At 37.1% G+C, this 12614-nt stretch overlaps 1 protein-coding gene across 4 annotated transcripts in view; it reads right to left on the reverse strand.

Annotated features, from left to right (window-relative positions):
- STAG2 (stromal antigen 2) overlaps positions 1–12614 on the reverse strand; it is a 72389-nt gene that overhangs the window by 30553 nt on the left and 29222 nt on the right. For all 4 annotated transcript variants that reach the window (XM_051792724.1, XM_051792713.1, XM_051792715.1 and 1 more), the window contains exons 2-6: positions 6459–6603; positions 4770–4848; positions 3484–3645; positions 1700–1796; positions 305–381 (exon numbers count right to left, since the gene is read on the reverse strand). In XM_051792724.1, the coding sequence (XP_051648684.1) occupies positions 305–381; positions 1700–1796; positions 3484–3645; positions 4770–4848; positions 6459–6502 (459 nt within the window). In that variant the 5' untranslated portion in view covers positions 6503–6603. The remainder of the gene's footprint in view (positions 1–304; positions 382–1699; positions 1797–3483; positions 3646–4769; positions 4849–6458; positions 6604–12614) is intronic.

A 12614-nucleotide genomic window follows, 5' to 3' on the forward strand; every position in this document is an offset into this window, starting at 1 on the left:
CAGCAGGAATGGGGAGTCATCCCACACAGACCCACAGTAGTAGGAGTTCCCACTACTTAAAAACTCAGTCGATATTGATTTTTTAAACCATTAATAAAACAAGTTACACACATGCAGGGCTTTACTTCCTTGTCTTACAAGTTCAGTGAAATAAGGCAATTTAATATTTTCATTCATAAACGTCCTGTCATTTCTGTAGATGAACTCATCCTTGAAACAAACCTCTAACAGCGTGATCCAGCAACATTAGGACAGGTAAAAATAAAACTAATATCAATATGTAATCAATACTTCATTAAATTACCTCGTCAAATTCTTCGGTCATTTTCCGGATTATTTCAGAATTCTGCATATGTCGGAACATCTCTGCTGTAACAACTCCTACAATTTAGATATTTGATTGTTAGCACTTTTAATATGAAAGTGGGTAGGTGGCAGATGACATGACTCCTGCTACAATGCAAAAGTGATCGATTTTCACCTAACCTACAGTTTACACATGTATTTTTTAAATAATTTCCACATTTTTTTCTTTTAGCATCCATGTATAACAAGCACTTGACACCATACATTTATATGTATATAGAGAGTTTTATTATTCTATTTAAGAAGTGTGTTTATGTGCATGTACACACACATCTAGAATTTACTCATTCACTCATATTCAGAAGTCAAAGATACTTGTGTCAGAGCTCTTTATCAACAAGAGATTACACCATCTGAAGTGACCTTTTAGGACTCAAGATTCTAGATGGTGTAAGACAATTTTGAACAGCTGTATGGCTACTTATTATCTTCTGCCCTCCAATAAACAGAGTGATTTCATGCAATTTCTATTTGCCTTGGCCTCAAATTGTTAGAGTGTAAATAGTGATATAAAACCCAAATAGATCTCCCGAAGTTTACTGCAAAATTCATGACAAGGATCACCACAGAAAGCATTAAGAGATTCTGCAGCTTTATCTTGTAACAATAATCAAAAGGTCACTGCTCCTGAAAGCACAGACAACCTCTGAGGAACGCTGCTGGCTTTCTGGAGATTTACGCACGTTAAAAGTTTATCAGGCCAGAGAAACGCCTGAGCAGAACAAATTACATCCAGTCCTACGCTATCAAGCTCAGTGACGCTGCAGGATAAGCTACCTCCTCTTCAAAAAGAGGTGAAAGAGGAAAAAGAATGAAGGATGTGGAAATGAGGAAAGAAAAATCAGAAAAAAAGAGAAGAAAATAAAATATAGAAATACCACCTTACTGTAGACAGGCTACCATGAAGTTGTCCATTGCATCTTTTAAATCGAGCACGTCTACAAAAGCTATGAAGCAATCTTAAAACACTCAATGATAAGAACAGATAAATCCAATCTAGAATGCCAAGACTGAACAAGCTAAACTATCAGTGTTAAGAGAGATGGTTTCTGAAATAATAGCAGGAAGAGAGGAAGATGAAGCAAGTGTTAAGTACCAGTACTGCAATCTATCTGCTGTAAATACAAAAGGCTTAATCTACGTTTTAAACTGCAGTATAATATCTCTAAACCTCCTGCTCACACCTTCAGAAATCCTAGTTCAACTCCAAGAACCTGATAATGTAAACTAGCTGCAGGGATGGAGCATTTCTACAGCATCTGCAGTATAAAAGCAAAATGTTATCATACTATAATATTACTTAAATGGATGAGTAAACATTTCAGTATCTTACCTTTGCAGCCTGAACACTGAATAAAGAAGTTAATGAGATCAAGAAGTGCTATATCTCTGTCATGTTTGTATGACTCTATCCAGTCATCCACTACAGACTGAAACGAAACAAATAAAAAAGGCACTGTTCAGTTTTCATAAATTGAAGACAGTGTTATTTAACTGCTTTCCATAAATAATTCTTCTTCATTCCTTCAGTAACTTGAACTCTGTCTTTTTTGATTACAGAATTAAATGTCTGAATAATCCTCTACTGCCATAATATTAGTCCTCAAAATAAAGAACTCATTCTATAAACATACATACACAAGTATAAAACCGACACCTTAACACAAAGTACAGGAATACCACATCCTCCTACTGTAACTTTTTTGGAGGAAGAATGCAAAAATAGTTGGTATATTTTACAGAATCGGGTATTTTATTTACAATCACCCCACCTCACCAAGCTAGTGACACTTCTCTAAATCTACTCTTTGGGTGTTCAGTTCCAACAGCTACAGCTCCCTGTATTCTTTCAAAAACGTGCTGCTTTGATGAAATGTGCCCCACACACAGTTGCCAAAACAGGATGAACAGCACTGCCCTACACTGCATGGACAGTAATTACTCTGTAGTCACTAACCTAAAGAGGAACAAGAGCATTTTATTAACAAACCTTAATGTGAAGCAAATTAATATGAAACCTGTGCTAATGGTTTTGAGAAAACAGAATTTACATGCAATTATGTTGCAACCATCCATGTGTATGGTACAGTCTACTGCCGAGGTCATAAAAACATAAAATCCCACAATTTCATTAACTGATTCTTCTTCCCAGCCCCAGTGCAGGAGCCTGCAAACCTCAAGAGCCCTGCAGAGCGACCCAGCTTTCTGTGTGTGTACCACAGAAGCTGTGAACTCTACGTTTCCAGTCCCAAAGATAGACTTTCTTCCAGGCAGCCCAGGAGTCACATGACTGAGTCAGCAGGAAGGCTTCATGGCTGACAGGCTCACGCTTTAACCCCCTCTCCACTGGAAGACTCACAGTCAAGTAAACACTTTGGAGAGTTAATTGAATTAAAAAAAAAAAAAAAGTGCTGCATTTCTTACTAGTGTGACTTCAGCCCTGCTAGTAAATGCAGCAGGGAGAGTGCCTAATGCACAGCTTAAACTTCCTCTAAGCTGACTTGGCTAATGTATATTGCTACACTGGAATTGGCTAAAATTTGGGTCAGGAAATTTTAAAGAGGAGTTCTGAAATTGTAGCTTGGGATTTTACTTTGGGTGAGAGAAGAGAAGCAACTATTTATTTTCAGAAAATCTAAGCTCTGGAAGCATCTACAAACTACAGGCTTCTTGTTAAGTTCTATGACAGCTGTAGGCCTAAACCACAGTTACAGTGACAAAAAAAGGACTTTAAAGTCATGTAATCTAAAATAAACCTTCTTCATTCAGGATATTGAAAATTTACTTTGAAGCACAGTATGAATTTCTTCATTACATATGTGATTATTCATAGAATCATAGAATCAGCTGGGTTGGAAAGGACCTCCAAGATCATCAAGTCCAACCCTTGATCCACTACCATTCATGCCTAACATTTAGAAATGAAAAATTAGTTCATTCAAATTCAAACCTTGACAATGAAAAACCACTTTATTTTGATCCTTGTCTGCCACTAAAACCAACAAATTTAAGAAAAATATTACTTTAGGCTTCATTTGATTACATTGCATGTAGAGGACAGTACTGTTCTATTTAAACTGTATATAATTCAAGTCACAGAGATAACCCAGATCTTACCTGCATAGCACTCTTGCCCATTTTAACTACCTCAAACAGCATCATGTTTTCCACACCATTCTGTTGGTGATGTCCATTCATCCGATTTGGACCACCAGGTTTCCCTCCTCCGTTTCCACTTTTCCCCTTCTCTGCTGGTCCTTTTTTTCCTTTTTTACAGGTCTGCAATCACACACACACACACCAAGTATTAACTGGGTTTTATGTAATATTAGAAGACAAAAAGCCAAACAAATCACTATCCATACCACGACAAATATACACAAGGCCTTTGATTTTCAGCAACCAGATTTTAATTCTATATATAAAAAACATTCAGAATAACAGCAGATCTTGACTGATACGAAGACCAGCGAGAATTGTACAGGTTCCACTTTCTCCTTCCCTCATTTAAAATCTTGTAGCAAATAAAAATGTGATTAGTGACTGTGTATTACACATAGATTTTTCTCATGTTTAAATTGTAAAACAGATTACCCATATTTTCTTGAAAACAGCTAAGGCAATTCCCTAAACACATCACAAAGTCTCCTCTGCAATTCACTAACCTTTTGCTTTTTTAATTTGAACACATATTAGCAAGTGGGGGTAAGGAAAAGCAGACTGGTGTCTTTGTATCTGATTTCCTAAATCAACTATGACTTACAGAAAGAAGAAAAAAATTATTTTAAACACAAATTAAACCACCATTTTATAAAACTTATCACCAATTCTCAATAGCTGGGCCTTCTCCCCAGGTACAGGCACAGGGGGTGGTCAGTGAGGTGGTCAAAGCCCAGCACAGCCTGGTCAGGGAAGGAGCCACATGTAGTGGGTGCAAGGCCAGTGAGAGGCAGGTGGGGAGGAGAGAAGGGCTGGTAACTGAGTTTAGACCTCCCCACTCCAGCAGTGTAGCCTCCTGCCTGTGACCTATTTAAAAAAACCCTTTTAACTGAGTTACTGGTTTCTGTTCACTTTTCAAATTAAAAGAGACAGTATTCATGACACCAACCAGAAGAGACTGCATTGCCCAAATTTATGTATGGGATGAAACACATGCAGAGGGACTAATCAAATCAAAGATTATCCTCTTCTCCCCTACCTCCCTCCTGCCTTCATAGCACTAAGAAAATATCATGGAAACAGTCAAGATGAAGCATTTCCATGCAAGCACAAATATGAACTCTCTTCACAAAGCACTTGTGTTTTCAGAAAATATTTCTAGTTCATTCAACTTCAAAGCAAGTATTACACTCTTCATTTCTTAACAGTGGAAATGTTTCAGTATCCCTAAAGATTGAACATACTTTGCCTTTGCCTTGTTTTTGGTTTTTTCCTTCAATATCCTCAAAGTCTGTATCAGAAGAGAAGTGTGTTTCAGACTCCCTGCAAGGATAAAAAGACAAACCATTTATGCATTTCATCAGAAATGTTCTTAAATATACCACGTAAGATGACAGTGTGCTCTCAGCCCAGTAAGTCAACACCAACAGTGAAACTGCTTTTGCTTTCAAGTCTACTGTTGAGGAACAGAGCACATCCCCACACTCACACCCTATCCAGCCTCCTCCAAACGATGTACCAGTGAAGAAAGCCATGCAGTAAGATTAAAAGATGTGAAGGCAGGTAGAAAATAGCAACAGGCTGGGAACCTTGCTCTTGGCACGTGGCAAGCATTACAGCATCTCAAAAAGCAAAGAGCACAATCAATTCTGTGCCACAAACATTTAAACAAAATGAGAAGGGGGAAAATCCCAAAATCCCAACAGCAAAAAAACCCTCTGTCACTTTCCCAGACAAAGCATCTCAACAGATCCCTTCCTGCTGTTAGAAACTTAGGAAATAGTTCAGAGGTTTGCACTTATGTTGAAAGGTACAGAATAAAAGTTTAGGTGAGGTTTCTTCAAAAAGATTACCTGTAGTCCTGTTTAGACATAAGGTAAAAACACACTAAATATACAGTCATTTGTTTCATTTCCTGCACATTAAAATATGCTGCATCAATATACAAATCCTCTAATGCCAATATTGATATGGGGATGGTGTCTGAAATCAATTGAATTATTATCAGAGAATGTTTGGCTTATATATTCTCTACTTCTACATTTCCTGTAGAATTTACCTGAAATGATGCTCCTAGATCTCATTTGAACACATTTCTGTGCACACTTCCTGATTCAATTAACAACACAATCAGAAAGATAACTAGGGGGCACAGAAGACTCATTCCTATGGATTTCTTTGTAACATCCTAAAACACTTCAGAAACTTATGGTCTCTCACTAGTTCAAGTATCTGATAAGAGGTTTCTGCCTTTTAACATGCATCTTGCTATTTCTGGTTTTGCTGGCTGGGTACCCTCAGACAGACTGGAAAAGCCTCCAACAGGGGGTTAAGGGAAAGACTGAAAGAAAGAAAAAGGCAGGAAAAAAAAACAAAACTCTTCTTTGACAACTCCTAGATGTTTCTAATTTTCACAGGAAAGAACTAAATACAACTTCCAAATATTTCACCACACAATGAACTCTACCAATGGAGTACAAACCCATTATAAGCAGTTGTAGAAACACTACTTCATATTAAACCATCTTCCAGTTTATTTCCAATTTTTATTTCTCATTGAAAAGAAAAAACACCCAAGCAAATAACCTCACTGACACAAAACTACATCTTGACATCTTTTTAGATTTCATAACCAAGTTAATCCATTTCAACAGTCCAGACAAATATATTTATGTCAATCCCTTTACCATAAAAAGGTAAATCTTGGAAATTCATATGTCCATTTATTAAAAAATTATTTTAAAACACTTGTTTTAATTTCTGCTGAATACTCAAGAAAAAATTAAAACAATGCTTTATCAACATCTGAATAGAAAAAAAATCTCGAACTCTATCTGTCATTTTGTTTCCTTGTTTCCAAAAGAAAGCAAACAATAACATTAAAAAGACACAGTAGATTTACAAAAGAAACTGCAAATTCTTAAAACACTTACTGAAGGAGAGTAAAATCAGTTGGTATTTCTGGAGCTGCTATCATTTCTTTATCATCTTCTGGAACACCACTGTATTAGAAAGATATTCAAAAAGCAGTCTGAAGTGCAAGCTTACTTTTCTTTCTTCCTTTGTAGTGGGCAACTTCTAGAATAAAATTCAAAAAAATACAGTGAAAATTACTCCAAATACGAAGGCATAAAAAAGTTGGAAACACAGAAAATGAAGATCACACCATCCTCTGTTTCCAACCAAGCTTCTTCCCGTTTACAGATTTTTTGACTCCTCCCATGATCCCACTACAAAGTACCCCCACAAATGGTAAAAGCATCACAGTAAAAACAGAAACATTTGTAAAATGAACAAACCCAACAACAACAACTACTACTATTTTCTGAATAGGATGAGTAAACTAGAATGGTTTTCACTAACACCTTTCAAGTAACAGCTCTACTTTCTAAATCTATACTAGATTTAAGTTTGACCTGTAACACCATGCACAGCAGAGCCCAGACTTCAGAACACTATGGTATTTCTGGCTGACCAAACCAAAACCAGTGTGTGTACATTTAAGGACACCATAGGTACCAACTTCGTATCTCCAATTTGCAAACTTCTATGTCACTTTCCATAAATATAAGCTCATAAAACAAGTTCTTATAAACAGATGTTTCACAACTCCATGCCTTTCAAAGCTGATAAACCAGCCTTAACAACAGTTTAAACAATTAAAGCAATTTGCCAAGATTTTAGAATATCAAGGAAGATAATACTATTCACATGGTATAAAGGAAAACATCAGAAACACCCATGGTGTTTTAACTAAAGATTGTGAAATACTTGCTTTAAACTTAATAATAGTATTGTCACCTATTCACAAATTTTGTTATTTCTATTATTTCCCTATTTTTTGAAGGGGAAAAAAACTCCCTGGATACTTTAAATGCAACAATCCAGGCTGAAGTTTTCTGTGTCACTTGGCTACCCCAGGCTAACTTTTACACAGTGAAATTAAGAAAGCATGATGTTCAGGTATTTTAAAGACAGAATACTAAGGAGGAAAACCTTCGGAGACAGTCTGCTGACTCTACAGCTTACTGGAGTGATTATTTGAGGGAATGATTTAATTTTGGCATGCTAAGCACATGTTGCTCAATGTCTGGTAGCTGTGCTTCAGAGGCTGCATTTCAATCGTGTGTACACAGAGGCCGGATGGCTTCTTCCTGCAAGTGCTGATTCCGAATGCTAGGGGCCACTGCAGCTTCCAGAATTTAGAGCTGAGAGAAACCATAACCCTGAACTTAGCAGGTTGTCTTTCTTCACATTTCCCACAATTACAGAAGAGCAGAGAACCAGAGTGGAAATAAAGAGTGGCAAAAAGAGGGGAGGTTCAAGAAAGGCTGATGAATCTCAAGGTAGTCTGCAACTACCAAAGCATGTTCCATCCAAAACATCACTACTGAAGGGCAGCAACCCTTGCCATTCCATTCCTCCCTTCCCTAAAACCACATGGGCATATGACCAGTGCATTCCATTTACACTCCCTGTAGCAAACCATCAGTCCCAGCAGGGTGACAGCCCTGCCCAGCCATTACCTCTGCCACTGGGTATCACCCAATTCAATCCCCACTAAAATGGGCAAAATACACCTCAAATATTTTTCCCCTTGATTCTCAAGTTAAACTGGTTCAACAGCAGATATCCAGAGCCAAGGCACAGGAAACACCAGACTGCATAGCCACAAGCAAGGGAGGGAAGGGTAAAACTCCCTTCTTTGGTGGCGAGGAGCTATATTGTACCATCCAGGCTGCCTGTGAAACTATACACTCAGATAGTAACATATCAAAATGCTCTACACCTTGGAGTTTTAAAATTTATTTTTAATATATTTTTTTTAATATTTACTTTGATTCCAGTCAGTAACTCAAACTTGGAAAAAAGGCACACTTTAGTGCCTTGGTTACCAGGGTGGCATCTGCTCAGGTGTATAGGGAAGGGGAAACAAAAAAGAAAAATGAAAAAAAAAAAAAAAAGGATACAGCCACACAACCACACCAGTCCTTTTTGAAGCAAGCTTGTGATTCAGTCCCAGTGCAAAGCAAGGATGCAAACTTCAAAAACCACACTGCCCAGTTTCAAGTTCAACCTATCAATGTGCTGTTGTTTGAATTTTTTCTAGTTTACATTCTTCAATGTTGAGAAGCAACACATCTACCAAAGTGACAATCAGGATGCTTACATGCCAATTGGCTCCCTTTATGAAAGTCAAACCTCCTATTTTACCAAATTTTGCAAAAATCTCAATATTCTTACAACCACAGAAAGACCTTAAAAGAAAAAAATGAAACTATGAAAAAAAATGAGTACATGATTAAAGTACATATTCTCTACATCAAACAAGCCAAATAAATCCCTTAACAAAACAAGCTGGCTGCCCTTCACACCAACTTGAACTTCTTGTAAGAACTGTTCTTTTAAGTACAGACCACAAAACATGGGAGAAAACATGGCAGTTTGGTCAGAATCACCTCATAAAACAGAAAAGAAATAGGAAGTTCTTGCTAGATGCTGAAGTGTTAAACAACTGAGATTCACATTTCAAGAACTGTTTTTCTTGAAGAAGAAACTTGGCCCTGGTGAGTGCAACTATATACTGGTATTATGGAAAACAGCTACAGATGAACACCTGCAACTGTGTATGAGGTAAGACTGAAAGGGATCTCCAGCGTCCAGCTCAAGCTCCAGCAATGATTAAAAAAAAAACAACAACAACTTGCATTTGTCCTAGAAAAGGATAATTTTACAAGATTTACACACTTCCAGAATGAGACATGGATTTTCAATGCTCAACCAGCAGTACCCTCAGGAGCAGTGGCCAAGAGAAGCTGCCCAAGGAAGAACACATTTGCTTTGTTCGTATCAGCAAAGTTTCCCTCAATACTTCCTGGCATCCAGAAACAACTCAGGGATTTTTTCAGCCAGAGTGTTTGTCCCTATACTTCATAACACCTTCTTTTTTTCCATTATTATTTCCAATTACTTTTTGAGCTCAATATTCAGCAGGGATCATCTTCCACACAAGAACTCCCACAGCCAAACTCCATACTATGAACAGTCATGTTCTTTGTCTTGAATTTATCACTTTCCAATTTTATTTCCTGGTCTCCTGGTATGAGAAAAGAGTGACATTGGTCATTCTCCATTATCCTTCATCTCACTATCATTCATTCATTCATTCCAGCCTTCTGGAAATCCAAGATTACTGCCAGCCATGTCTTCCTCATGCACACACTGGATGACTCATTCCAAGCACCTGGTGGTTCTGGAAGCCAGTAAGAAAAGAAAACAGTCCATGCAACCACCCTATCAGAACTTTTAAAATATATCAAGTTCATCACAGTGAAGTCTGAAAAAGTGAAATTCTTGCAGATGCCGTTTCATACCGTGGCAGTCTGCATTATCCATTAAATACGCTCTAATAAGCAGATTACTTTAAGAACTTAAATCTAAACTGAAGTGCATCGTAAAAATCAGCTCTTCAGTTTCTTTTCTTTTTTGGCATGTTCACAGAATTCCAACTTTCATTTTCCCAAGGAGATACTCTCAAGCCTGTGAAAACTTTCTGAAGTCATTCAACTTTGTGAAATCATAATTAAATTATTAACTATAAAAAGAAAATGTATCCTGCTGAAGGATCACAAGGTGGAGCTCTAGCCTAAAGCTAACTGAAGAAACTCAAAAAGACAGGTCATCCAGAGGTTGACCTAGTTATTTCTCTGCAATAAACTTTATAACATATTGCTAAAACTGCAATAATATTGTAGCATATTTGCTTTACCTTTATATTTAGATTACATTAAGACACCAGAGGATTCCTGCATCTTTTCTGAAATAAAGGCATATTCATGTTTGATTCCAGTTACTCTTCCAAAGATGGAAATACACACACAGCTGCTGTAGTATGACTAGTCTCAGTATTTAGCTTTCAAAACAAGCAGAACAATTATAATAGCAGAAATAGTGTCACCCTTTATTATACCTTGTTATTTAAAACTGCTAACAAAACATTAATGAACTCAAAAAACAACTAGAAAAACAGGAGTAGTCCAGTCACACTAATCATACACAATGCTTCCAACTATAAATGTAGGAGGGGTTTCTATTTAAAATAATTTGACTGTTAAAAGCAAGAGCTAAGCATGATACAATATCAAGACCCTAAATGTATCTTCACTGAAAAAAGATTTACACCTTAAAGGTTATTAATCCCTATCACATGAATAATTAATTTAGGGATGGTTGTGATTAACTGAAATACACTGGCCAAATGTTGAGTCTGCCAAAAGCTGACAGAATTCACCAGCACAATTCACACAACAACACATGTGCTGTGATCAGCAGTTGCTGAGGGCTACCTGTCCTCTCACAATTCCTGTTACACGCACAGACAGCCTAAACATACATTAATATAGTTCACTGAGCAGCCTTTTTTAAAAGAATATACCTAAACACATATATACACACATACAAAAAATATAAAGAATCACAAGATCAGTCCCAGATGCCTGTGTTTCATCCACTTGTGTAAATGCAGTAACTCCAGTGTTATTTAACAAGCTCACAGTGAGGTTTCACGTAGGTGAGGTTTGATTTGAGGGCGTTCCCTACACAGGCACTTCTTTTTTTTTGTTGCTGTTGCTTGGCATCTATTATCTGGAAGTTTTATAAGACAAATCGGTAAAGCAGTTACCATTTTTTTGTGAGGGCAGAAATGCAAAGCTAAAAAGAATGGAATGGCTACATGGCCAGAACAAAGATTTTGGTAATGCAGGATTGGCTGTTCAGAGATGTATTGATTTTTTCCCTGTAACTCAATTAATCACCTGTAAAATCAAGGACCTCACTTGATTCAGAATATTAGAACTTCTAAAACTATGATGTTGAAGCGTGTGGCTAAAGTTCACCTCTGAATTATTTATCTATCCATGGATGAGAGGTGCTGATGCTTCAGGACCAATTATGCAGCAGCAACAGTTAAAATGCAAGTCAAATAAAATAAAGGATCAGAAATATGTCCAGTATTTTCCCTTAACTATTTTAGAAGAGAAAGCTATTATGAGCTACATCATGCCCCTCACTCCTTTTCTGAGAGACCAGAATATTTGGTTGATAAAATAAAGTTCGGTTGTCTGGGTTTTTTTCCCCAAAACAAGTCTGCTTCTTCATTTGCCTTTTGCATCCATCTTTATAAATGGATTTTTAAGCGAGATTTTGAGCAACTGCATGACATGCAAATTTCCATGCAGGCCTGAAAGAGTGTGTTATTTCTACTAGTATTACACAATCTAATATTTCAGCTGCTAACCAGCTTTAAAGCAATTTGCAATTTGAGAAAAAATACAGAAACCATACTTCAAGCAGAAATCTAATGTAACTCTACTTTAACCATATCAGCAGTTCTGATCACATTAAGATAGTGTAATCAAGACTAAACTGAACAATAATGCAATTAATACCTTTAGGTCTGACTATTTTTGTACTGTTTGCTTAACAAATGAGACTTGTAATTCCTTTACAGGAAGAGCTGAACTAGACACCATCAATCTACATTCTTCCCTGCCTACCAACACAGACATGGTTGATACACACAATAACAGCCCATGGTGCCAAAGCCACTGAACAGTTAACATGCCAAAGAACCTACATGACCAAATTCATACAGCTCTTAATATTTTCAGTCTCTTTCTTCACTTTTTTTCCTTTAAATTTCCAGTTCCTACACCCCCTCCACACCACCATCTCTCCATCCTTCAAAAAAAATAAAAAAAGCCATGTTATGGTGGTTGTTGACTTTATGCCATCACCACCATTTTTTCCCTTGGCTGCTCTTTATTCATTTTTTTATAATGTTTGTTCTTTAGTTCCTGCAACAAGTCTGCTGAATAACTGGGAAAAAACCATCTTGGAACATGCTTTTCCAACACTGTGGGCTGTTACTGAAAGCATTAGTCCTCCTTCCCACTCCCTAAACACACAGGAAAGTTCCTGCTTCTTGGAGCACTCAAACGAACCAGCAGCAAGCAAATAATAAAAACAAAACCATTTCCTACCCCCATGGCTCTCCACTGATCAGCCAACTGAGTCAACTCCAAAAGTGG

Source organism: Manacus candei, unplaced genomic scaffold (genome assembly GCF_025592945.1).
Source record: "Manacus candei isolate 608988 ecotype Guabito, Panama unplaced genomic scaffold, ASM2559294v1 h1tg000003l, whole genome shotgun sequence".
In the NCBI taxonomy this organism is placed as follows: Eukaryota; Metazoa; Chordata; class Aves; order Passeriformes; family Pipridae; genus Manacus; species Manacus candei.